This window comes from Rhinoraja longicauda, chromosome 7 (assembly GCF_053455715.1).
Source record: "Rhinoraja longicauda isolate Sanriku21f chromosome 7, sRhiLon1.1, whole genome shotgun sequence".
Lineage (NCBI taxonomy): Eukaryota > Metazoa > Chordata > Chondrichthyes > Rajiformes > Arhynchobatidae > Rhinoraja > Rhinoraja longicauda.
In genome coordinates this window covers 19371522-19399047 of record NC_135959.1, presented here as the reverse complement: position 1 = coordinate 19399047, position 27526 = coordinate 19371522, and the positions used below count along the sequence as shown (strand labels likewise).

The 27526-nt window shown below is 43.8% G+C and overlaps 2 protein-coding genes across 5 annotated transcripts in view; one reads left to right on the top strand and one right to left on the bottom strand.

The window, feature by feature from the left end:
- Positions 1-22158, top strand: part of pcca (propionyl-CoA carboxylase subunit alpha) — a 354157-nt gene extending 331999 nt beyond the window's left edge. The window contains exons 23-24 of the mRNA XM_078402214.1: positions 17153-17230; positions 18269-22158. Of these exons, the coding sequence (XP_078258340.1) occupies positions 17153-17230; positions 18269-18337 (147 nt within the window). The 3' untranslated portion in view covers positions 18338-22158. The remainder of the gene's footprint in view (positions 1-17152; positions 17231-18268) is intronic.
- Positions 19581-26657, bottom strand: LOC144595134 (gamma-glutamylaminecyclotransferase-like). 4 transcript variants are annotated; one of them, XM_078402216.1, is made up of 3 exons: positions 26544-26657; positions 24517-24639; positions 19581-20174 (listed from the first exon to the last, which is right to left on the bottom strand). In XM_078402216.1, exons 2-3 carry the CDS (start codon positions 24563-24565, stop codon positions 19702-19704), a joined length of 522 nt encoding a protein of 173 aa, XP_078258342.1. In that variant the 5' UTR covers positions 24566-24639; positions 26544-26657; the 3' UTR covers positions 19581-19701. The 4 variants fall into 4 exon arrangements, with proteins under 4 accessions (XP_078258342.1, XP_078258341.1, XP_078258344.1 ...); XM_078402215.1 differs by lacking the exon at positions 26544-26657 and adding an exon at positions 26157-26290; XM_078402218.1 differs by lacking the exon at positions 26544-26657 and adding an exon at positions 26234-26288.
- Between the last annotated feature and the right edge of the window lie 869 nt (positions 26658-27526).

Genomic DNA, 27526 nt, shown 5'->3' with positions numbered 1-27526 from the left:
GGGAGAACTGATGTCCTTCTAAGTAATGTATATCTACCCAGAGATGCGATTATGTGTACTGATGTGAATTGTAATAACAGCGCTCACTGTAGGGACCTCTGTGCTATGTATAATTGTATTGTGGGTGCTGTGTATGAAGCTAGTAGGCCATGCTTTACTCACTCTGATAAAAGACACAGCATTAAGCCAGGGTGGAATAAACATGTGGCTGCTCATCATGCTGAAGCTAAGGATGCCTTTAAGGCTTGGGTCCTGGCAGGTAGGCCCAGAGAGGGGCCTGTCCTGGATCACAAAAAGCTTAGTAATGCTCGGTATAAATATACAGTTCGTTATATCAGCAAACACGAACAATTAATGAGAGCAGACTCTATGGCTGATAAGCTCCTTGGTAACGATGTTACTGGCTTCTGGAAGGAGGTGAGAGCTATGAACAGAGGCAGTACATCGTTACCATGTACCATAGAAGGAGTCTCAGGAGCCGACAACATAGCTGATTTGTGGAGGCAACATTACTCTGAGCTATTCAATTGTATTAAAAGTGATCCCTACAAAGTGGGCAACATTGCCAACAGTGACAAAGTGGGAATCACAGCCAATAAGGTCTATCAAGCAATCACACAGCTAGCTGATAACAAAGCTAGCGGCTTAGATCAGATCACTGCAGAGCACCTCAAACTTGCAAGCCCGAGGGTTGCTGCCCTTCTTGCAATCTGTTTTACTGGCCTTATGAATCATGGTCTGTTACCGGACTCCATGTTGTCCGTTACTCTGGTGCCTGTCATCAAGGACAAAGCGGGCAAGGTGGGGAGCTTGGATAATTACAGACCGATTGCTCTAGCTAGTGTGTTATCCAAAGTCCTGGAAAGAATTTTATTAGATAGATTATGTTTTTATTTGGGTACTACAGACAACCAGTTTGGCTTCAAGGCTAAGCATGGTACTGATTTATGTATCTATGCCCTGAAGGAAATGGTTGAAATGTATAGAAGGCAGAATTCCTCTGTGTGAATTGGTTTTATTGATGCCTCTAAAGCTTTTGATCGAGTCAACCATCATAAGCTGTTCCAAAAACTGAGTCAAAGAGGAGTGCCTAACAGTATAATTAGGGTCCTGACATATTGGTACGCCAACCAGAGCATGCAGGTCAAATGGGGTAATGCAGTCTCTGTACCATTTGGTGTTGGTAATGGGGTTCGCCAGGGGGGGCTACTTTCACCAGCCCTCTTTAATGTGTACATGAATGATTTATCTGACCAGCTTAGAGGCTGTAAAACAGGATGTATGATTGGTAACACCCTGATAAACCATCTTATGTATGCCGATGATCTGGCGGTTTTTTCTCCTAGCAGTGCTGGGTTTCAGCAGATGTTGAATATATGCTCTGAGTATGGTGTCCAATTTGACGTGAAATACAATGCTAAAAAGAGCGTTGTCATGATTTGTAAAGTAAAAGGGGACAAAGATCTAGTCTTCCCATCATTTTACCTGTCAGGGCTGGTTCTATCTGTCTGCTGTAAAGCTAAGTATCTGGGACATGTCATCACAGATCAAATGTCTGATGATGAGGACATGTATAGACAGCGCCGCATGTTGTATGCACAAGCTAACATGTTGGTTAGGAAATTCCACTGGTGCTCAGGAAATGTCAAGATAAACCTGTTTAGAGCGTACTGTACTCCTCTTTACACTGCTCCTTTGTGGATAAAGTTTAATAAGTCAAGCATCCATAAACTTAAGGTTGCCTATAATGACTGCATGCGCATATTGCTTGGAAAGCCAAGGTGGTGCAGTGCAAGTGAACTGTTTTGTAGTGCAGGAGTCAATACGTTTCATGCCCTGTTGATGAATCTCATGTTTAAATTTATATGCCGATTGAATGGTTCTCAGAATTCCATCATTGTGCTGCTGGTAAATCCTGGTTTCAGTGCCATGAGATACCTGTCACCTATGTGGAAACATTGGTATTGTTGCCTTTTCTAATTTAATTTAATTTTATATGTATATACTGTGTACTGTATGTGTATTCTAATGGACCATGAGTCTGCTTAATAAAATTTATTATTATTATTATTATAATCTAAAGGTTCTGAGTGGGTAGAGAAAGAGAGAAATTTCCCCTAGTGGCCAAGTTCAGATAGGGGCAGAACCATGCAATTAAAAAATGAGGCATGTTGGAAAGTGCACAACATAGGGACATGAAATAAACATAGTAAATGGGTAATTCTCTTAATATACAAACATCCACTGTTGCTGATTTGAGTATATTCATTGGTTGAGCGCCCATAGCCTTCTTGTGTAGAGAATTCAAAGATTCCTTGAAGGTGGCATCACGGATCAATAGAGTGGTCAAAAATGCTTTTGGCACATTGGCCTTCATCAGTCAGAGTATTGAGTATAGAAGTTGTGAGGTCATGTTGCAGTTATATAAGATATTAGTGAGGCCACATTTAGAGTATTGTGTTCAGTTCTTGGCACCATGTTACAGGAAGGATGTTGTCAAGCTGGAAAAGGTACAGGGAAGATTCAGAGGATGTAGAATGGAGATGAGGAAGAACTTTTTCAGTCAGAGAGTGGTGAAGGTGTGGAATTCCCTGCCTCAGAAGGCAGTGGAGGCCAGTTCGTTGGATGCTTTCAAGAGAGAGCTGGATAGAGCTCTTAAGGATAGCGGAGTGAGGGGGTATGGGGAGAAGGCAGGAACGGGGTACTGATTGAGAGTGATCAGCCATGATCGCATTGAATGGCGGTGCTGGCTCGAAGGGCTGAATGGCCTACTCCTGCACCTATTGTCTATTGTCTATTGATGTTGCCAGGACTCAAGGATCTGAGCTATAGGGAGAGGTTGAGCAGGCTGGGACTCCTTGGAGCGCAGGAGGATGCGGGGTGATCTTCTTGAAATGTACAAAATCATCAGAAGAGTAGATCGGATAGACACACAGCGTCTTTGCTCAGAGTAGAAGAATCGAGAACCAGAGGACATAGGTTTAAGATGAAGGGGGAAAGATTTAATAGGAATCTGAGGGGTAACCTTTCCACGCAAAGAGTGGCGTGTGAATGGATAGAGCTACCACTGGATGTAATTGAGGCAGGGACTATTGCAACTTTAACAAACAATTAGACAGGTAAATGGATGGGACAAGTAAGGAGGGATTTGGGCCAAATGCAGGTAGGTGGGACTAGTGTAGATGGGACATGTTGGTGGGTGTGGGCAAGGTGGGCCAAAAGGCCTAATTAAGTGGCTGCTTAATTTTTCTTATAAGACAAAGGAACAGAATTAGGCCATTCAGCCCATCGAGTCTACTCTTCCATTCAATCATGGCTAATCTATTTTTCAGCCTCAATCTCCTTTTCCTGCCTTTTGACTCCCTAATTGAGAACCTATTAATCTCTGTCTTGTCTTGGCCTCCACAGCGTCTCTGACAATGAATTCCACAGATTCATCACCCTCTAGCTAAAGAAAATCCTTCTCAATTCCATTTTGAAGATATGTCCTTTTATTCTGAGGCTTTGCTCTCGGGTCTGAATTCACCTATTACTGGAAACATCTGTTTCACGTACATTCTTATCTAGGCCTATCATTAACCGGTAAGTTTTAATGAGATCCCCCTCATCCTTCTAAACTCCAGCGAGCACAGGCCCAGAGCCTTCAAACGCTCCTCATACGTTATCCCAATCATCCCTGGGATCATTCTTGTAAAACTCTTCTGGACCCTCTCCAAAGCCAGCACATCATTCCTTAGATATGGGGCCCAAAACTGCTCACAACATACCGAATGTAGTCTCACCAGCGCCTTATAAAGCCCCTGCATTACATCAGGCATTTATATTCTAGTCCCCTCAAAATGAATGCTAACATTACATTTGCCCTCCTTACCGCTGATTCAACCTGCAAATGAACCTTTTGGGAAACCTGCACCAGCACTCCCAAGTCCTTTTGCACCTCAAATTTCTGAATCGTCTCTCCATTTAGAAAGTACTCCATGCCTTAACTCCATCTACCAAAGTGCATGACCATACATTTTGCTACGCTGCATTCCATTTGCTATATCTTTGCCCACTCTCCAATAAATCCATCATCCCAGAAATCTATGTATAAGAAGGAACTGCAGATGCTGGTTTAAACTGAAGAGGCACGGTAGCGCAGCGGTAGAGTTGCTGCTTTACAACGAATGCAGCGCCGGAGACTCAGGTTCGATCCTGACTACGGGTGCTGTACTGTAAGGAGTTTGTACGTTCTCCCCGTGACCTGCGTGGGTTTTCTCCGAGATCTTCGGTTTCCTCCCACACTCCAAAGACGTACGGGCATGTAGGTTAATTTGACTGGGTAAATGTAAAAAATTGTCCCTAGTGTATGTAGGATAGTGTTAATGTGCGGGGATCACTGGGCGGCGCGGACTTGGTGGGCCGAAAAGGCCTGTTTCCGCGCTGTATATATATGATATGATATGATATAGACACAAAAAGCTGGAGTAACTCAGCGGGACAGGCAGCATCTCTGGACAGATAGAATGGGTGACATTTTGGGTCAAGACCCTTCTTCAGACTGGTTAGGGATAAGGGAAACGAGAGATATAGATGGTGATGGGGAGAGATAAAGACCAATGAATGAAAGATATGCAAAAAAGTAACGATGATAAAGGAAACAGGCAATTGTAAGTTATTTGTAGGGTGAAAATGTGAAGCTAGTGCGACTTGGGTGGTGGAGGGAGAGGGAATGCCGGGGCTACCAGAAGAGAGGGAAATCAATATTCATACCACAAATCAATTTCTCCTCATCTCTGTCCCATGTGGCCTACCCCTTATTTTGAATTTTAGTTTTTAGTTTAGTTTAGAGATACAGTCCTTTGGCCCACCAAGTCTGCATCTACCAGCAATCCCCGCACACTAACACCATCCTACGCACACGAGGGACAATTTACAATTAGACCAAGCTAATTAACCTACAAACCTTTTCATCTTTGGAGTGTAGCAGGAAACTGGAGATCCCAGAAAAAACCCACACAGGTCACAGGGAGAACGTATAAACTCCGTACCGACAGCAACCGTAGTCAGGATCGAACCCGGGCCTCTGGCGCTGTAAGGCAGCAACTCTACCACTGCACCACCTTACCGCCCAAGTTCTTTACTCCTCACTCTCCTTGTATCTACCTCATCGAGCCATCTTCAGAGTTTTGTGACGTTTCAATGTGATCGCCTCTCATTCTTCCAAACTTGGAGAACGGAGGCCTTATTGTCACAATCACTTGTCTGTCAACCTGTCACCTCAGGAAACAATCTAGAACTGACTCCCATGGCAACAAAATGCAATTTTAGGTAAACAGACCAAAATTATGCAGGCTGCTGTATGTACAAGATATGTATGATCTTGCTAACACCGTAGATAATCATAATAAGACATTTTCACTTGTGCGCATATCTTTTTTGTAATAGGGGCCATTAATCTCTCTAAAACTAGTTGTTCTCTAATTGTAATTCATGTGTGCTCATTTACTTGAGATCAGTAGCCCATTATGGTTTTGGGATGGCTTCTTGCATCATCTTTCATAAAGATGGGCACTGAATGTTGGGATTAGCGGGTGCTTGGCGGAAAGGCTTGGTTTAAATGCTATTCGGGTCTATTGTTCACTTTCTTTGTTATGTTCTTTTCCCCAATGTAATTTCACTTGTTTCAGTCTGAGTATCCACATTAATATTAGCTAGTTTTTTTTTTCCTTTTCATATACCTATAGACTATATATAGTATGTTTATGATTCTCGCTGCCATATTCTTGCATCTGCTTCCCCTTTCCTATTTAAAGCTCTTTTCTTGGATCTAATACGATACTACTTTTGCAGGCAATGGCAAGATCATTTTTTGTTGTTTTTTATGCCTTGAACACTGTGTATTAATTCTATTTATTCACAAAATGCTGGAGTAACTCAGCAGGTCAGGCAGCATCTCGGGAGAGAAGGAATGGGTGACGATTCGGGTTGAGACCCTTCTTCAGACTGAAGGGTCTCGACCCGAAACGTCACCCATTCCTTCTCTCCCGAGATGCTGCCTGACCTGCTGAGTTACTCCAGCATTTTGTGAATAAATCGATTTGTACCAGCATCTGCAGTTATTTTCTTATACTACTCGTGTATTAATTCTATTTCTGTTTTTCTGTTGTATCATTTAATATTGCTTTCCCAAGCTTGTATTCACTGGAATTTAGAAGGATGAGAGGGGGTCTTATGGAAACATATAAAATTCTTAAAGGATTGGACAGGCCAGATACAGGGAAAATGTTCCCGATGTTGGGGGAGTCCAGAACTAGGGGTCACAGTTTAAGAATAAGGAGTAGGCCATTTAGGACTGAGATGAGGAAAAACATTTTCACTCAGAGAGTTGTGAATCTGTGGAATTCTCTGCCACAGAAGGCAGTAGAGGCCAATTCACTGGATGTTTTCAAGAGCGAGTTAGATTTAGTACTTAGTGCTAAAGGAATCAAGGGATTATGGGGGAAAAGCATGAACGGGGTACTAATTTTAGATGATCAGCCATGATCATATTGAATGGTGGTGCTGGCTCGAAGGGCCGAATTACCTATTTTTCTATGTTTCTATGTTTCCAACACACTTCTCTCCTTTGCAGTTGGTTTTGTTCAGCATTATGACCCTGGTTTGAGCTGAATATAAATAATTTTCAGTCTTTATATAAAATTCTGTCATATTATGCTCACTGTACCCTGAAGGATCCTTGACTACCACAGGTTCAATCAATCCTATCTCACGACACAACACTAGATCTAAAATAACCCCTCTCATTGATTCCTCAAGGTTACTCATCTACACCATCTTATCCATAAACCCAACCTCTAACCTAATTTGGTTTGCTCTTTCTATATGTAAAGCCGACTTCTAATTTCCTGATCAATATTAAACACTTAAACCTGGCCACGCCCTTAGGAACTGCACGGACTAACTAGTGGGAGTGTTCACGGACATCTTAAATCTCTTAATTTTGAGGTATCCATTTGCGTTAAGAAGATCACTATCATCCCGATGCCAAAGAAAAGCAAGATCTCATGCTTTAATGACTACCTTCCAGTGACCTTTACATCCACTGCCATGAAATGCCTTGAGAGGCTGATTATGGCACATATTACATCCAGCCTCACCAAGTAACCTCGATCCACTGCAGTTTGCCTACCACAACAAGTCCATGGCTGATGCCATTTGCCAGGCCCTACACATCCCTGGAACACCTGGATAAGATGGACACCTACGTCAGACTCCTATTTATAAACTACAGATCTGCTTTCACTACCATTATCCCAACCAAGCTTATCTCCAAACGCTTGGAACTTCAAGTCCGCACATGCCTTTACATCTGGATTGTGACTAGCAGACAACAGTTAGAGAGGATTGGTGACAAAACATCTTCTACGATAATCCTCAACCCTGGTGCCCTGCAGGAATGCGCTCTCAGCCTCTTAATATACTCCTTATACACTCTTGACGGTGCAGCCAAATACCAATACAACTCAATTTACAAGTTCATAGACAACACCACTGTAGGGGACTGGGTATCAAATAACGGCAAGATGGAATACAGGAAAGAGATTGTGAATGTCATAACCTGGTGCCAAGTCAACAACCACTCTCTCAATGTCAGCATGACAAAGGAGATTGTGATTGATTACAGGTGAAGTGAAGCACTACACACACCACCATTGATGGCACCGAAGCAGAGATGGTTGAAAGCTTCAAGTTCTTAGGAATGAATATCACCAGCAATTTGGCCTGTACCCAGCCACATCGAAGCTATTGGCCAAGAAAGCACACAAACTACTTTCGTAGCCACTTCTTGCTTAGGAATGAATGAATGAATGAATACAATTTTATTAGCCAAGTATGTATACATACAAGTGATTTGTCTTGGTGCTTTGCTCACAGGATAAAAACACGATATACAGTAGACAATTAAAAATAAAACATTATAATTTAAACATGTGAAAATGAAGTACCAGATTAAAAAGAGACTACAGACTTTTGGCTGTTGAGCAGAGCAGCTTGTGGAAAATAGCTTTTTATGTCTGGTTGTAGCGGCTTTGATAGTCCGGAGTCGCTTCCCAGAGGAAAGTACGTCAAAGTGTGCTTGGCCAGGGTGAGAGAGGTCAGAGATGATCTTACCCGCTCGCTTCCTGGCCCTGAAGTGAACAGTTCATCAATGGGAGGAATGCTGCAACCAACAACCTTCATGCAGGTACAGCAGGCAGTGAAGAAAGCTAATGGCATGTTGGCCTTCATAACGAGAGGAGTTGACGATATGAGCAAAGAGGTCCTTCTGCAGTTGTACAGGGCTCTGGTGAGAGCACACCTGGAGTATTGTGTGCAGTTTTGGTCTCCTAACTTGAGGAAGGACATTCTTGCTATTTAGGGAGTGCAGCGTAGGTTCACAAGGTTAATTCCCGGGATGGCAGGACTGTTATATGGTGAAAGAATGGAGCGACTGGGGTTGTATTCACTGGAATTTTGAAGGATGAGAGGGGATCTGATAGAAACATATAAAATTATTAAGGGATTAGACACGCTGGATGCAGGAAACATGTTCCCGATGTTAGGGGAGTCCAGTACCAGGGGCCACAGTTTATGAATAAGGGGTTGGCCATTTAGAACGGAGATGAGGAAAAACATTTTCACACAGAATTGTGAATTTGTGGAATTCTCTGCCACAGAAGGCAGTGGAGGCTGATTCACTGGATGCATTCAAAAGTAAGTCAGATGTAGCTCTTAGGGCTAGGGGGATCAAGGGGTATGGGGAGAAGGCAGGAATGGGGTACTGATTGAGAATGATCAGCCATGATCACATTGAATGGCGGTGCTGGCTCGAAGGGCTGAATGGCCTACTCCTTCACCTATTGTCTATGTATCTATGTAACAACTTTCTCGGCTGATTGAACGATGCGCTGCAGCTCCGGATGCCATGCTTGGTGGCTGAGCCAAACCAGACCTGATGACAGACTCTATGATGGTAGTGTAAAACTGGACCATCATTGCCTGTGGCAGGTTGTGTTTCCTCAGCTGCCGCAGGAAGTACATCCTCTGTTGGGCCTTTTTGACTGTGGAGTTGATGGTGGCCTCCCATTTAAGGTCCCTGGAGATGCTGGTTCCGAGGAACTTGAATGACTCCACAGTTGTGACTGTAGTGTTGTTGATGATGAGTGGGGGGAGGGGAGGGGGAGCTCTCCTAAAGTCTACAATCAGTTCCACTGTCTTAAGAGCATTGAGCTCCAGGTTGTTGCGATGGCACCAGGACGCCAGCTGTGTCACTTCCTGTCTGTAGGCAGATTCCTCCCCATCCTGGATCAGTCCAATCAGGGTTATGTCGTCCGCAAACTTGAGAAGCTTGACAGAGGAGTCTGTGGAGGTGCCGTTGTTGATGTAGAGAGAGTAAAGGAGAAGGGAGAGTACACAGCCGTGCTCCAATGCTGAGCGGGTCATAGATGTACTTTCCCAGCCTCACATGCTGCTTCCTGTCAGAAAGTGGGTGATCCACTGACAGAGGGGTTCAGGTACGTTCAGCTGGGAGAGTTTGGAGTGTAGTAGCTCTGGATGTAGTAGCTTAGGAAGTTCGGCATGTCCCCAACAACCCTCACCAACTTCTACAGATGTGCCGTAGAAAGCATTTTATCGGGATGCATCCAAGACCGCAAGAAATTGTAGAGAGTTGGGGATGTAGCCCAGACCATCATGCAAACCAACCTCTTCCATTAACTCCAGCCTCACTCCATGTTCTCCTCGCTCCCATCAGGCAAGAGGTACAGAAGTTTTAAAACACATACCTCCAGATTCAGGGAGTTTCTTCCCAGCTGTTATCAGACAACTGAACTGACTTTTAACCAGCTAGACTGCAGTCCTGAGCTCCCATTTACCTCTGGAGACCTTTGAACTATCTTTAATCAGACTTTATCTTGCACTAAATGTCCCTTTATCTGTGCACTGTGTACAGCTTGATTGGAATCATGTATAGTCTTTTCTATGACTGGATAGCATGCAACAAAAAGCTTTTCACTGTACTTCGGTACACGTGGCAATAATTATAAACTAAACTGTACTGTTGGGTGGAGAGATGACGACTTTTGCAGCAGTGTTTGGAGGATAGCCGGGGCATGAATGTTTTGTTTTAACTACTTTAAAAGAAAAATGTTGTATTTTATTTTACACTGCAGTCTATTAACAATGTCTAGTTTTGTTTTGTGTGTGAACTTTGTCAATAATTTGTCTGGGGAACTCTACTTGAATAGATTTGTCGGCAACAAAGGGCAGATTTAGAATTGTACAGCACAGAAACAGTCTCTTCCGCCTAACACATCCATGGTGACCTTTTTGCCCATCTAATTGTCTCTTAAACAGAAGGATTGTATCTGAATCCACCACCTCCCCTGGCAGCATGTTCCACATATCAACCACTGTATGTAAAGAACTTACCCCTCAGTTCCCCTTTAAAACTCCTCTCACCTTAAACCTAAGTCCTCTTGCTATTGTTAACCCTACCATGCAAAAATGATTCTATCTACCCTGTGCCTCAAATGTGCACAATTATGAATAGACAATAGACAATAGGTGCAGGAGTAGGCCATTCAGCCCTTCGAGCCAGCACCGCCATTCGATGCGATCATGGCTGATCACTATCAATCAGTACCCCGTTCCTGCCTTCTCCCCATACCCCCTCACTCCGCTATCCTTAAGAGCTCTATCCAGCTCTCTCTTGAAAGCATCCAACGAACTGGCCTCCACTGCCTTCTGAGGCAGAGAATTCCACACCTTCACCACCCTCTGACTGAAAAAGTTCTTCCTCATCTCCGTTCTAAATGGCCTACCCCTTATTCTCAAACTGTGGCCCCTTGTTCTGGACTCCCCCAACATTGGGAACATGTTATCTGCCTCTAATGTGTCCAATCCCCTAATTATCTTATATGTTTCAATAAGATCCCCCCTCATCCTTCTAAATTCCAGTGTATACAAGCCCAATCGCTCCAGCCTTTCAACATACGACAGTCCCGCCATTCCGGGAATTAATCTAGTGAACCTACGCTGCACGCCCTCCATAGCAAGAATATCCTTCCTCAAATTTGGAGACCAAAACTGCACACAGTACTCCAGGTGCGGTCTCACCAGGGCCCGGTACAACTGTAGAAGGACCTCTTTGCTCCTATACTCAACTCCTCTTGTTACGAAGGCCAACATTCCATTGGCTTTCTTCACTGCCTGCTGAACCTGCATGCTTCCTTTCATTGACTGATGCACTAGGACACCCAGATCTCGTTGAACTCCCCCTCCTCCTAACTTGACACCATTCAGATAATAATCTGCCTTTCTATTCTTACTTCCAAAGTGAATAACCTCACACTTATCTACATTAAACTGCATCTGCCATGTATCCGCCCACTCACACAACCTGTCCAGGTCACCCTGCAGCCTTATTGCATCTTCCTCACAATTCACACTACCCCCCAATTTAGTATCATCTGCAAATTTGCTAATGGTACTTTTAATCCCTTCGTCTAAGTCATTAATGTATATCGTAAATAGCTGGGGTCCCAGCACCGAACCTTGCGGTACCCCACTGGTCACTGCCTGCCATTCCGAAAGGGACCCATTTATCCCCACTCTTTGCTTTCTGTCTGTTAACCAATTTTCTATCCATGTCAGTACCCTACCCCCAATACCATGTGCCCTAATTTTGCCCACTAATCTCCTATGTGGGACCTTGTCGAAGGCTTTCTGAAAGTCGAGGTACACCACATCCACTGACTCTCCCTTGTCAATTTTCCTAGTTACATCCTCAAAAAATTCCAGTAGATTTGTCAAGCATGATTTCCCCTTCGTAAATCCATGCTGACTCGGAACGATCCCGTTACTGCTATCCAAATGCTCAGCAATTTCGTCTTTTATAATTGACTCCAGCATTTTCCCCACCACTGATGTCAGACTAACTGGTCTATAATTACCCGTTTTCTCTCTCCCTCCTTTCTTAAAAAGTGGGATAACATTTGCTATTCTCCAATCCACAGGAACTGGTCCTGAATCTATAGAACATTGAAAAATGATCTCCAATGCTTCCACTATTTCTAGAGCCACCTCCTTAAGTACTCTGGGATGCAGACCATCAGGCCCTGGGGATTTATCAGCCTTCAGTCCCATCAGTCTACCCAAAACCATTTCCTGCCTAATGTGGATTTCCTTCAGTTCCTCCATCACCCTAGGTTCTCCAGCCCCTAGAACATTTGGGAGATTGTGTGTATCTTCCTCAGTGAAGACAGATCCAAAGTAACGGTTTAACTCGTCTGCCATTTCTTTGTTCCCCATAATAAATTCCCCTGCTTCTGTCTTCAAGGGACCCACATTTGCCTTGACTATTTTTTTCCTCTTCACGTACCTAAAAAAACTTTTGCTATCCTCCTTTATATTATTGGCTAGTTTACCCTCGTACCTCATCTTTTCTCCTCGTATTGCCTTTTTAGTTAACTTTTGTTGCTCTTTAAAAGAGTCCCAATCCTCTGTCTTCCCACTCTTCTTTGCTATGTTATACTTCCTCTCCTTAATTTTTATGCTGTCCCTGACTTCCCTTGTCAGCCACAGGTGTCTCTTACTCCCCTTAGAGTCTTTCCACCTCTTTGGAATAAATTGATCCTGCAACCTCTGCATTATTCCCAGGAATACCTGCCATTGCTGTTCTACCGTCTTCCCTGCTAGGGCCTCCTTCCAATCAATTTTGGCCAGCTCCCGCCTCATGCCTCTGTAATCCCCTTTGCTATACTGTAATACCGACACTTCCGATTTTCCCTTCTGCCTTTCCATTTGCAGAGTAAAACTTATCATGTTGTGATCACTGCCTCCTAATGGCTCTTTTACCTCTAGTCCCCTTATCAGATCAGGATCATTACACAACACTAAATCCAGAATTGCCTTCTCCCTGGTAGGCTCCAGTACAAGCTGTTCTAAGAATCCATCTCGAAGGCACTCTACAAACTCTCTTTCCTGGGGTCCATTTCCAACCTGATTTTCCCAGTCTACCTGCATGTTGAAATCTCCCATAACCACCGTAGCATTACATTTTTGACACGCCAATTTTATCTCCTGATTTAACTTGCACCCTAAGTCGAGGCTACTGTTTGGGGGCCTATAGATAACTCCCATTAGGGTCTTTTTACCCTTACAATTTCTCATTTCTATCCATACTGATTCAACATCTCCTGATTCTATGTCACCCCTTGCAAGGGAATGAATATCATTCCTTACCATCAGAGCAACCCCACCCCCTCTGCCCACCTGTCTGTCTTTTCTATACGTTGTGTACCCCTGAATATTCAGTTCCCAGCCCTGGTCCTCTTGTAGCCATGTCTCAGTGATCCCTACAACATCATACTTGCCCATGACTAACTGAGCCTCAAGCTCATCCACTTTATTTTTTATACTACGCGCATTTAAGTACAACACTTTAACTTCTGTATTTACCTCCCCTCTCACATCGTTCACAATTGGCCCTGCCCTTAATTTCTTTTCCGCTCTAGAACTTCTGTTCCCATTCTTCCGAGAGTCTTTTGCAATATCTCCTGTATTCCCTTTTACCTCATCTTCATATTCACAATTTGTTAACCCCTCCCCCCCACTACTTAGTTTAAAGCCACAGGTGTCACACTAGCAAACCTGCCTGCCAGAATGTTTGTCCCCCTGCTGTTAAGATGCAACCCGTCCCTTTTGTACAAGTCACCCCTAGCCCAGAAGAGATCCCAGTGGTCCAGAAATCTAAATCCCTGCTCTCTGCACCAGTCCCTCAGCCATAAATTCATACCCTCTATCTCTCTGTTCCTGGCCTCACCAGCACGAGGTACCGGTAGCAGTCCAGAGATAACTACCTTCGACGTCCTACTTCTCAGCGTTTTTCCCAACTCTCTAAACTCCCGCTGTAGCACCTCCTTCCTCTTCCGCCCGACGTCATTCGTGCCCACGTGCACAACGACTTCAGGTTGATCGCCTTCCCTCGCTAGGATTTTCTGAAGCCGGTCTGTGATGTGTTGAACCCTGGCACCAGGGAGGCAACAGACCATCCTCAAGTCCCTCCTGCTGCCACAGAATCTTCTATCCGTCCCTCGGACTATGGAGTCACCGACCACTACGGCTCTTCCAGACTTCGGTCTCCCCTGTCGTGTATCCTTGCCAACAGGTCCGCCACTCGGACTGGAAACGTCTTCTGCCCCGACAGTTCCCAAGAGGGTATACCTATTTGCAATAGGCACAGCCACTGGGGTCTCCTGTAGTCCACGTCCACTCCCCCCGGAAACAGTCTCCCACCTTCGCTCGACCTGGACCCTTGGCGTGACAGCCTCACAATAGGTCCTGTCGAGGAAACTCTCGCATTCCCGGATGGCCCTGAGGTCATCCAACTGCCTCTCCAACTCCACCACACGTCCCTTCAGGAGCTGCACCTGGACACAGTTCTTGCAGGTGTAGCTCCCAGAAGCTCCCGCGACGTCCCTGTCTTCCCACATCCTGCAGGAAACACACCGCACCAACTTTTCCGCCATCACCTTGTGCCTATAACCAGCTCTGGCTTAAAACAATGGTATCCTCCTCACCTCAGCCTCCTCGCCGAAGACTCGCAGCCAAAGACTCGCACTTTTCTCACTCGCAGCCAAAGACTCGCACTTTTCTCACTCGCAGCCAAAGACTCGCACTTTTCTCACTGGGCACTTCCCTCACTGGGCACTTCCCTCACTGGGCTGCACCTGAACAGGGCTGCACCCTTTTGTGAGCCTTGCTTATATCACCAATTTAAATTGCCTGATTGTCCAATTTACCTGACTTCTCACTTAAACTGCCTGTTGAACTGTGATTAGCACTTACTTTACTGCTCAGCCAACGGGCGTCCTTGCTCTGCTCCCGGACTTTTCAAATTGACTACTACTTCCTTTTGGCGCTCTTTTTAAACTGCCTGTTCAACTGTGATTAGCACTTACTTTACTGCTCAGCCAACGGGCGTCCTTGCTCTGCTCCCGGAGGTCGCCAATTTAATTTTGATTTATTGTGGAATCCATAAGAGCAGTACAATCCGTACTCAGTTATACAAGTAAATGTGTCCTGTAAGAGGTTCCACCTGGCAAGGATTCACAGCAAAATACCTTGGATGTTCTGGGGAATTTCAGAAAGCTCCATCACAGGGTATGCTGCAGAGCCCAGGTGCGTTTTCGCAGGCAGGGAATCCCATGTGAAGCTCAGCTCATATGTTTAGGGCTTCTACATTTGTACGTCTCAGAACCTACCAGCATTCATTCAGAGTGATGTTTTGCCTCCAGCCTCATCCAATGGACCAGACAAATGAGGTGTGAAATCCACATCATTTATTTGCAACTCTTTCATCTGGAGCAATGGACTGTGGAATTACCCAATCATCCACATTGTGATTGAAGCACAAATGTGGTGAACTTGATACAAGTGTACAGACTTGCATCGTGCTTGAGCATCACCTCTGTGGTAATTTAATACAGACAAGGAAGCATAAAGTGCTTCTAACCACTCATTTGGTCTCACCCCATCAGAAATATTCTCTCGATTCTATCCATCCCTCCCCTACCATCACTACTACTGAAATTAACCTGTTTTCTCTCCTTAGTTGTGACAAAGGGTCTTCAAACTGAATTGATATCAATAGACAATAGGTGCAGGAGTAGGCCATTCGGTCCTTCGAGCCAGCACCGCCATTCAATGTGATCATGGCTGATCATTCTTAATCAGTACCACGTTCCTGCCTTCTCCCCATACCCCCTGACTCCGCTATCCTTAAGAGCTCTATCTAGCTCTCTCTTGAATGTATTCAGAGAATTGGCCTCCACTGCCCTCTGAGGCAGAGAATTCCACAGATTCACAACTCTCTGACTGAAAAAGTTTTTCCTCATCTCTGTTCTAAATGGCCTACCCCTTATTCTCAAACTGTGGCCCCTGGTTCTGGACTCCCCCAACATTGGGAACATGTTTCCTGCCTCTAATGTGTCCAATCCCTTAATAATCTTATACGTTTCGATAAGATCCCCTCTCATCCTTCTAAATTCCAGTATATACAAGCCTAGTCGCTCCAGTCTTTCAACATATGACAGTCCCGCCATTCCGGGAATTAACCTAGTAAACCTACGCTGCACGCCCTCAATAGCAAGAATATCCTTCCTCAAATTTGGAGACCAAAACTGCACACAGTACTCCAGGTGCGGTCTCACTAGGGCCCTGTACAACTGCAGAAGGACCTCTTTGCTCCTATACTCAACTCCTCTTGTTATGAAGGCCAACATTCCATTGGCTTTCTTCACTGCCTGCTGTAGCTGCATGCTTCCTTTCAGTGACTGATGCACTAGGACACCCAGATCACGTTGTACGTCCCCTTTTCCTAACTTGACACCATTCAGATAATAATCTGCCTTCCTATTCTTACCACCAAAGTGGATAACCTCACACTTATCCACATTAAACTGCATCTGCCAAGCATCCGCCCACTCACACAACCTGTCCAAGTCACCCTGCAACCTCATAGCATCTTCCTCACAGTTCACACTGCCACCCAGCTTTGTATCATCTGCAAATTTGCTAATGGTACTTTTAATCCCTTCATCCAAGTCATTGATGTATATTGTAAATAGCTGCGGTCCCAACACCGAGCCTTGCGGTACCCCACTAGTCACTGCCTGCCATTCTGAAAAGAACCCATTTATCCCTACTCTTTGCTTTCTGTCTGTCAACCAACTTTCTATCCATGTCAGTACCCTACCTCCAATATCATGTGCTCTAATTTTGCCCACCTCTGTTTCTCTCTCCACAATTCCTACCTGAACCCTTTCAGATTTCCAGCATCTGCAGTGTTTTTGATTTTCACTTAAAGGTGAACTTAATAGACATTGGGAACTAAATAACTTGCATGAAGAATGGAGCAACAGGACTGAACTCTATGCAGCTGCAATATCCTCCTTTGCCCAAATGGCTCCTTCTGAGCCATTCTCATGCTACAAATTTGTGAATCAAGTTGGGGTGTTTTTTGGAAGTGTTAGGATGTTGGTTTTTCTTTTGTAAATTCCTTTGTCTGTTTACCTACATCATTTTTTTAAATTAAAGCATCTCTTTCCATTAAACAAATCTTGTGCAGGTTTCAGAAGGTCAGGAGGTCTGTGTAATCGAAGCAATGAAAATGCAGAACAGTTTGATGTCAACTAAATCTGGGAAGGTAGGTTTACCTTAGCCGATTTAACATTCAATTATTTTCTTTTTGTGAATAAAATATGTTTTAAGGGATAGGGCATAGTTGGAAAAGTTACATTGCTATGAATCACCGTGGCTGTGAATCTTGGGAGTTAATACAGGAAATAGCTTTGAGTGTCGGCTGTTCGGTAAGAATAGATGTGAAAGCTGTCATTTAATTACTTCTAATTGGAATATTGAGGGTCAACCTTGCAGCTGCCAGCCACAGTCTGAAGAAGAGTCTTGACCCGAAACGTCACCCATTCATTCTCGCCAGAGTTGCTGCCTGCCCCACTGAGTTACTCCAGCTTTTTGTGTCCACCTTCTTGCAACTGCTGATCTCTTATGAACATGATTCAATAATCCCACTTAAAGGCATAAAGTAAAAAGCTGTGTTTAAATTTAAAATGCTGATCACACTAAGACTCAGGACCTTGAGTGGTTAGGAATTGGCAATAAGTCAGGGGCTTCTGTATTTCATGTATCAATTTTAAATAGATATTGTTTTAACCCAGCAGTTTTGAGGTTGCAATCATTCCAGCTTAATTATACACTTTTGAGATAGTTCTAGTTCTTGATTTGGCAAGGCCTGGTCTTCCCTCACTAGTTCATATTGATCTAATTAATGAAATGCAAATAAATAGCGTAAAATGAAGTGTAATGCAGGTTGGAAACAGAATCTAATTCGTGATAGGTTACACTTTTTAAAATGTAGCCAAAGCAGTAATGAGGAAAATACTCAGGAGGGTGTGCAGCATCTGTAGAGAAGCAGAATTAATTATTCAATCAATGACCTATTAAAATATGGAAAACTTTTGAGACTTAACCATTCCAAAATAATTGCAAGTGATTTATAATAAATATTAATTTTTGAAATATCACACTGAACAGCGAGAGGTTTAGTAGTAGCATGTGGTTGGTAACTGCCACCAATGTCTTGTGTGTTTGCAGACAACAGCATTATATTGATTGGCGTGTCTATTTCGAGGACTGTTCCTTACCTTTTTTGACCTCCTTTCTATAGGTTAAAGGGGTAAACTGCAAGCCAGGAGACACCGTCGGAGAAGGAGATGTTCTCATGGAATTTGAGTGACGTCCATTTTACAGAGGAGTGTTTTAGAAGATTTACTTTCATCATGTCTCCCGATTTTTGATCATAACTCCAACCTGTAACTCCAGTACACATTCCTATATGGATTTTTTAATGATGCCGTTAATATTTATGAACTTTTGCAGAATAGGGGGGAAAATGTTTTGTAGCGTAGGTCAGAAAGCAAGTCAGTACTTTGACGGATGTCCTGAACTGTTGATTACAATAGTAAATCACTAACAGAATACAGACATTTTTTTTCAGAGGTGACTTCCTCAGAACTGAACAGAGGTTAGATTGTCCATGAAATAAGGTTACTTTGCTTTTTGCGTTCACAACCCAATTGGTTGAAGCTGCTACTGGCCTTATTGGCGGATGCCGATTAAACGATTCTGACGTTTAATCCACCAAAATCATACAAATTAAGTGAGGCAATTCGGTCCCTCAAGCCTGCTTGCCATCAAATAAGATTGTAGCTTTTCTGATTTCAACCTCCTGCTGATCAAGAATCCATCTGCCCCAGAAACAGTCAAAGATCCTGGAAAATTTTCCTCAAAAAGTACATTCTGAAAGAAAATAATTGCCGATCTCTTTTTAAATGGGCAGCCTCTTATTCTTAAAGCGACCCCCTCCTTTCTCAATTTTGCTACAAGATGCAACAACCTCTCCACATCCACCCAGGCAGACCTCCACAGCAGCTGGGTTGACAATACAATGGGTGAAATTGTTTATTTTGTTGCCCAATTTTGTGACTACATTACATTAAGTATTGGCCTGGAGCACCCAGTATTTACTATCATACAGTAGTACTGTGATGAGGGTAGACACAAAATGCTGGAGTAACTCAGTGGGACAGGCAGCATCTCTGCCTGTCCCACTGAGTTACTCCAGCATTTTGTGTCTACCTTCGATTTAAACCAGCATGTGCAGTTCTTTCCTGCACGGCACTGTGATGAGCCATCTCACCCTCAAAAATACAGCATTGCTGCACGGTCAGCATTTGCTCAGGTCTGCACTGTGATCTGACAATAACAAAGCTTCCCACAGCAATGTTTGCAGCCTGCTACCATATTCTCTGACTTAAATGGGGCTGACAACTCAAAATCCATGAGTAAAACAGCCTTCAAAAATATATAGCCAAGATTGAAAGTAACTAATGCAAACATGGATAAATGTGCCTACCTTGAATAATGACATACATGTACATTTCTATTATTATCAAATGAAATTAAAATAAGGATGCAGATTAGGCTTGGAATAAAATTTAATAAACTTGAGACATAATTGACAAGAATTATTTATATAAATGTATCAAGATTGAAAATCTAACATGTCAAGCCATCATCTTCAATAAGACTTCTATTTACCTAGTCATGTAGGACGTATTTCGGCTGCCCTAACTTCCCGAAAGCATCATAGGTGCTGTAGAAAGGAAGCTTTAACCACTCTCTGTCGTATGTACTGGTGAAGTACACAAAGCACAGGAGCATTCCGTCAGCATCCGGCTTATCGCACAGCTTATTTTCCGAAGCTTTCCACTCCACCATGCGGATCTTCACCTGCTCGCGCTGGTACATTTCTGGGCAAATTTCAAACTCATCCAAGAATTGCAGCAGTGGAGAATTAACAGTGTAAATCTCTCCATTGACTTCCTGTCCTGATCCTGGTTCGTTGAGCATAAAGGGAATGTTATATTTTCCTGCAATGACTAGCGGATACTTATCTTTTGTAATGCCCCTGCCACAAAGCTTCCCCCTCCCCTTGATTCCGCTGATCATGTAGTGGTGGTTGGGCTGGCCTTGCTTAAGAGTGCCGTACACAAACACATTGGTCATGTTGCCTGCAGATTACAAAATCAAGTAGATTTAGACAGTTGGAAAACCCAAGAGCATTTGAAAAATCATAAACCTAGAAAATAACGTGGTTTTTTTTAAGCGGCGGTGCTTAAAAGGGGAATAATTATAAGGCAGACACAATGAACACAATCCTACCTTTGTCACCAGCAGTTATGCTTCCTGCTTAACAAACATATGTATGAGGTATTCTGGCAAAGTGCAAGACAGTAATGTGGAAGGCATTCAGGATCAGGTTTTGTGCCATTCCAAAGTGAATGCATAATACATTTTAAATTTAGTTTGTGGGAACTATTACATTACAGAAGCAGCTCATTTGATTCACACCCGCCTCGTCTCAGCCTCTCTATCTGCCCTGCCACTTCCTTCTGCAAATTTTCTAATGTCACTTTTAATCCCTGTTATTGGGGGTAGGGTACTGCACATGGTATTGGGGGTAGGGTACTGACATGGATAGAAAATTGGTTGGCAGACAGGAAACAAACAGTAGGGATTAACAGGTCCCTTTCAGAATGGCAGGCAGTGACGAGTGGGGTACCGCAAGGCTCGGTGCTGGGACCGCAGCCATTTACGATATACATTAATGACTTAGATGAAGGGATTAAAAGTAACATTAGCAAATTTGCAGATGACACAAAGCTGGATGGCAGTGTGAACTGTGAGGAGGATGCTATGAGGATGCAGGGTGACTTGGACAGGTTGGGTGAGTGGGCAGATGCAGTTTAATGTGGATAAATGTGAGGTTATCCAGTTTGGTGGCAAGAACAGGAAGGCATATTATCTGAATGGTGTCAAGTTAGGAAAAGGTGAAGTACAATGAGATCTGGGTGTCCTAGTGCATCAGTCACTGAAAGTAAGCATGCAGGTACAGCAGGCAGTGAAGAAAGCAAATGGCATGTTGGCCTTCATAACAAGAGGAGTTGAGTATAGGATCAGAGGTCCTTCTGCAGTTGTACAGGGCCCTAGTGAGACCACACCTGGAGTATTGTGTGCAGTTTTGGTCTTTAAATTTGAGGAAGGACGTCCTTGCCATTGAGGGAGTGCAGCGTAGGTTTACGAGATTAATTCCCGGAATGGCGGGACTGTCATATGTTGAAAGAATGGAGCGACTGGGCTTGTTTTCACTGGAATTTAAAAGGATGAGAGGGGATCTCATATAAGGTAATTAAGGAATTGGACACGCTAGAGGCAGGAAACGTGTTCCCGATGTTGGGGGGAGTCCAGAACCAGGGGCCACAGTCTACGAATAAGGGATAGGCCATTTAGAACGGAGATGAGGAAAAACATTTTCACCCAGAGAGTTGTGAATCTTGGATTCTCTGCCTCAGAAGGCAGTGGAGGCCAATTCTCTGGATGCTTTCAAGAGAGAGTTCGATAGAGCTCTTAAAGATAGCGGAGTCAAGGGCAAAGATAATAGACCATAGACCACTCGACCCTAAAAACCGTAGTATGTCATGGCGCCATTTTAGTAGGCAGAAACTTGCAGAAACATTTTAAAAGAAAAATAACAAAAATCTGTGAATTGATAGATAAGATATATTCTGTATTTTTAATGGTATCATCACACATACTGTTCCCCCAAAACACTGATTGCACTGCGAGAAGCGTAACGGACGGCTCCTTTGCGTACTACACTTCAGTATAGGCGATTTAGACGGAGTGGTCTATCGTGCTCCGCTCTATTATCTTTGGTCAAGGGATATGCGGAGAAGGCAGGAACGGGGTACTGATTGTGGATGATCAGCCATGATCACAGTGAATGACGGTGCTGGCGTGAAGGGCCGAATGGCCTACTCCTCCACCTATTATCTATTGTCTTCTCTGCTGTGTGCTCATCCAGTTTCCCCTTTGACCCAATTTCTGTTCTTTACCTCCACCCCTTCCGGTACAAATGCAACTGTGGTTGAGATAACAGTAAATTAAACAAGATGTTCTTGTTTGGCCATGTCATCTTATTGCTTAAAATGTGAATGATAGGGCTTAAAGCAAGCAGCAGAGGTGGGACACTCCCTGTGAGCAGAAATTAATGCAAAGCCAAAATTCTCCAATGACAAGACCCATTTATAAAATGTTTTCAGAAAGCACGTGTTCGAACCTGACTGTATTTAATTTGGAATTCTATCATCTCCTAATTCAGTTCTGCAAGACAGTTAAAGGCACCGACTCTTCACCCAAATGGATTGTGTAAAGTTCCCCTCCTTTCACCCATTATCTCTTCCCCGTCAGGTTCACAATCAGTGCTGAAGCACACGGGACAAGATGCTGACTCACTTTGGCTACTGCCTGGGTAAAGAGCATTTGCAATGTCCACTCTTTGCTGAACGGTAATATCCACAAGGAACATATACTGCCACTGGGTCATGTCTCAGTCAAGCCTGAGATCTCAGTCTATCCCCGCTGCGCCAATGTTCTTGGTTAAATGGTGTGCAAGGAACATACATGCCAGGTTTTATTGCAAGACTCTTCACAATTCAACATAGAGTCTTAGAATGATACAGTGTGGAAACAGGCCCTTTGGCCCAACTTACCCACACCGGCCAACATGTCCCAGCAACACTAGTCCCACCTGCCTGCGTTTGGTCCATATCCCTCCAAACCTATCCTATTCATGTACCTGTCTAATTGTTTCTTAAACGATGGGATAGTCCCAGCCTCAACTACCTCCTCTGGTTCCATACACCCACCATCCTTTGTGTGAAAAAGTTATCTCTCAGATTCCTATTAAATCTTTTCCCCGTCACCTTAAAGCTCTATCCTCTGGTCCTCGATTTCCCTACTGGGCAAGAGACTCTGTGCATCTCCCCAATCTATTCCTCTCATGATTTTGTACACCTCTATAAGATCACCCCTCATCCTCCTACACTCCAAGGAATAGAGACCCAGCCTACTCAACCTCTCCCTATAGCTCACACCCTCTAGTCCTGGCAACAACCTCGTAGATCTTTTCTGAACCCTTTCAAGGTTGACAATATCTTTCTTATAACATGGTGCCCAGAATTGAACACAATATTCTAAATGTGGTCTCACCAACGTCTTATACAACTGCAACATGACCGCCCAAGTTCTATACTCAATATTCTGACTGATGAAGGTCAATGTGCCAAAAGCTTTTTGACCACCTTATCTACCTGCGACTCGACCTTCACCTGCACTCCTAGATCCCTCTGCTCTACAACACTCCCCAGAGGCCATAACAATTTGGCCCTTGTCAAAGTCGCTCAGGTCTTTACTCCTGCCCATTTCTCCTGCATCCAACACATCAACTTGAAGAACTGGCTGTTCACTTCACCTGTCAGTGATCATAATGTTTTGGCTGATCGGTGTATATTGCATGGGATCCAAGGAGAGATAGCCGACCGGATAAAAAATTGGCTTCATAGAAGGAAGCGGATGGTGATGGTGGAAGGTTGTTTTTTTCGACTAGAGACTTGTAACTAGTGCCTTACGGATTGGTGTTGGGCCCATTGCTGTTAGTTATCTATATCAATGATTTGGATGAGAACGTACAAGGCACGATTAGTAAGTGGGTGGCATTGTAGTGAAAATGATTGTAAAAAATTGCAGCAGGATCTTGATTGGTTGGGCAGATAGAATAGTTAATGGAGTTTAATACAGAGAAATGCGAGGTGTTGCATTTTGGGGAGTCTAACATGGGAAGGATCTACACAGTGAATAGTAGGGCTCTGGAGTTGTAGTGCAGAAGGATCTAGGAGTGCAGGTACATAGGTCATTGAAAGTGGTGTTACATGTAGATAGGGTGGTCAAAAAGGCTTTCAGCCCATTGGCCTTCATCAGTCAGACTACTGGGTATAGAAGTTGGGAGGTCATGTTACAGTTGTACAAGACATTGGTGAGACTGCATTTAGAGTATTGAGTTCAGTTTTGGTCACCCTGTTTTTGGATACATGTTGTTAAGCTGGAAAGGGTGCAGAGAAGATTTACGAGGATGTTGCCAGGACTCAAGGACCTGAGCTACAGGGAAAGGTTGAGCAGGCCTGGACACTATTCCTTGGATTACAAGGGGGCGAGGGGTGATCTTGAGATCATGAGAGGAATAGATAGGGTAAATGCAAAGTTTTTTTAAGCCTAGAGTAGGGGAATCAAGAACCAGAGGGCATATGTTTAAGGTGGGTTGGGGAGGGGGGGAATTTAATAGGGACACAGGCAGGTGGGACTAGTGTAGATGGGGCATGTTGGTCGGCATGGGCATGGTGGCCAAAAGGCCTGGTTACACAATGTATGACTCTACACAACAATAAAGTCAATGAAACACATTCCTTGCACAGTTCCCATTTAAAAATGTGGATTATCATTATGCACGAGACTCACCAAATTTCTTCACAGGCCAGACTTTTGCCAATAATGTGTCGAAAAGCATTTAACGGTGATCAGAACATTCTGTATGGTAAACATCCACTGAAGTGTTAGCGATTCTCATTTAACACAGCAAATCTGTTGGAGAAATAGTTGAAAATTCCAAAAGATTAAACCAGTGTTGGATAGTATGGCAGTCATTTACTGGCTTTAAAGATAAAATATTGTACTTTAAAAAAGTTATTACTTAAGTCATAACATTTCACAGATATGGAAACATATTACTATTAGTAAGAGCAAACCAACAGATGGCAATATAAAGACTATTAGTCAGTTTTCAAAAGACTCAAGATTAGTTCATTAGATCTTACGTGGATAAATAATGATGCAGCCTATCCCGCTTGTATCTGTGTTTAGCCAGCACAACATTCACAAGGATGTATTTCAAATTATCTAATCTTAGCTCCACTCCAAAGTTTTTAATCGTATAATTCAGGCTGACAACCCCAATACAGTGCAGAGGGAGGGCAGCACTGATTGAGGTGGCAGCTTTCAGTTTAAGAGCTTTTTGCTCACTCTGATGAATGTAAATGATTTCTTAAATATATTTTTCTGCAGCCCACTCAGGAAGTCATTTCAGCCCATCCTGTCTGTGCTGCTTCACAGAGCAATTTTCCTTGTAACCTATTCTCTTTTTTTCCTCTCAACTCCCTCCAGATTCTACCACTCACCCACACAATAGAGGGCAATTTTCAGGAACCAATTAATCCACAAACCTGCATATCTTTTGGATGTGGGAGGAAACTGGAGAACCCGGGGTAAACCCATGGGGTCACTAATAGAACATGCAAACTCCACGTAGACACCACCAAAGATCAGGATTCCACCTGCATCATAAATCACATAGCATCTAAATAAGCCCATCAACCTAGTCTGCAGTGATCATCAAACACTCGTATAGGTGAACCCTATTTTATTCACCCAACAAATTCACAACTCTCCCAGGTGCAGCCACCTCACTAACACAACTGGGGAAAGCTGAACGCGAGTGGAGACCAGAACAAGCTCACCCAGTACCCCACCCAGTACATGATGCACTCTAATAGCAGTCTTTGCCAACATTTATTCCTCAACACGTTTCTTTGTTTTCGTGAATGCTGACTGCATTTATTACAACATGGTATATTTCAAACGAACTCCAATGGTTGCAAAGCACTTGCATCACCCAGGGATAAAACAGATTACAAACTTTTCAGGATCTCGAAACACACCAGCAGCAGCCCACCAAAACTGCCCATCCCCTCTCTTGGAAAGACTGTTGCAATTAAACTCCTTCCTTGTACCCCAAGCAAACCTTCCTCATTTCCGGTTATAAAGTCATGCAGCATTGAAAATAAATGGAATTTAATCCATCCGCCTTTCTTTTTTTCTGAAAAACAAAATATCTGATGTGCTCGCACCACCCCTTCGTAGGCACTGCATTCCTGATTATCTCATTTGAGCAACTTTAACTTAGTTTTAGAAGCATCTAATTGTGAGCGTTGTAGCGTTTGCAGCCTGCGGTAACCCTGCTTTCCCTTCGCGATGGCGGCCACTGATTTACGGGTCTCCCGAGCCGAGCCGAGCCTCACTCTCTGTCACATCCTCAGGCTGACCTGTGTAGTTTGCTGTAACTGCACGGGGAAGCCCGAATCCTTTCGCAAAGCACCGAGATCACCAAGCAAACACACACCGACAACACTGGACACGGATTCCCAAGCACGAATTTGCGAAGCGGCGAGCTGGTGGGAGGAAATTAACAGTAGCCTATCATGTAGCGCAAATAAATCACACGGGGAAAAAATAGTGCCTGTTTACCGGCCTGATATTCATTCACTCGGTCATCGTGATTGTGCAAATAAGCGCATTGTTTGCAGTGTGCGCAGTGCTCGCTGTTTTAAAAAAAGGGTTGCTCTAGAACCATGAACGATTAAGGACACAGCCGGCGGCATTTCGCGCAGGTGCCCTGCTTGTATGTAAAGTGCAATGTGGCAGCAACTCACCGCGTTGCGTCTGTTGCAAAATTAGTTCCAGAGAACGGAAACACAGAGCGTCTCGGCCGACAAGTCAGCGCTGCACACTGCACACTGTCTCGGCACCTCTGGTTGGTGCTCCGATGGGCTATTTCCCGGAAATACTGCCTGGCCCGCAGTTACTACGGCGCTTTGTGCCTTTCTTTGTAATCCAGAATCTGCAGTTAGACGTTTCTGGATCTGATAGTCTTGTTGATTTATGTGCATCTTTATATTTTCTATTTCTTTTTTCTTTTTAAGTGAGGAGGAGTATTTTTTTAAAGAGTTATTGGTGTGGCAGGCACGACATGGGAGTAGTCAGGTTCGTTGCACAGCTGCAGCTTGTGAAGATGTCTTGACACTGACCAGTCTGAAGAAGGGTCTCGACCCTGAAACGTCGCCCATTCCTTCTCTCCTGAGATGCTGCCTGACCTGCTGAGTTACTCCAGCATTTTGTGAATAAATACCTTCGATTTGTACCAGCATCTGCAGTTATTTTCTTATACTGACCAAAGGTGCAATCAGGAGTCACTCAATCAACAAACAAATGTTCTTGTGGGACTTACCTGTGAGTCTGAGAAAACAGGACATCCTGTGGATAGACACTTTGGAAAAGCAAAAAACAGGTCCACGAGGCAGGAGACAATTCACCCCCAAGTTAATTTGCCTATGAGACAATTAACAAGAATGTGCTGGCCCTCTTCTCTTCCAGCTTTCTGTTTACCAGTTTTTAGACAGCTCCTGACCCCAAACGTCACCGATCCATGTTCTCCAGAGATATTGCCCGACCCACTGAGTTACTCCAGCACTTTGTCTTTTTTTGTCAGCTCCTTGTTTATAATAAATGTTGTGTCTTTGTCTTCTTGAGGTAGAGGAATGGCCATGATATATTCTGTTGCGCAGTGGGCTAGAAAGCTCCTCCAGCTTATGTTTCTAAACCCATTTTCAAAAGCTTCCATATTTTCAGCTGAATT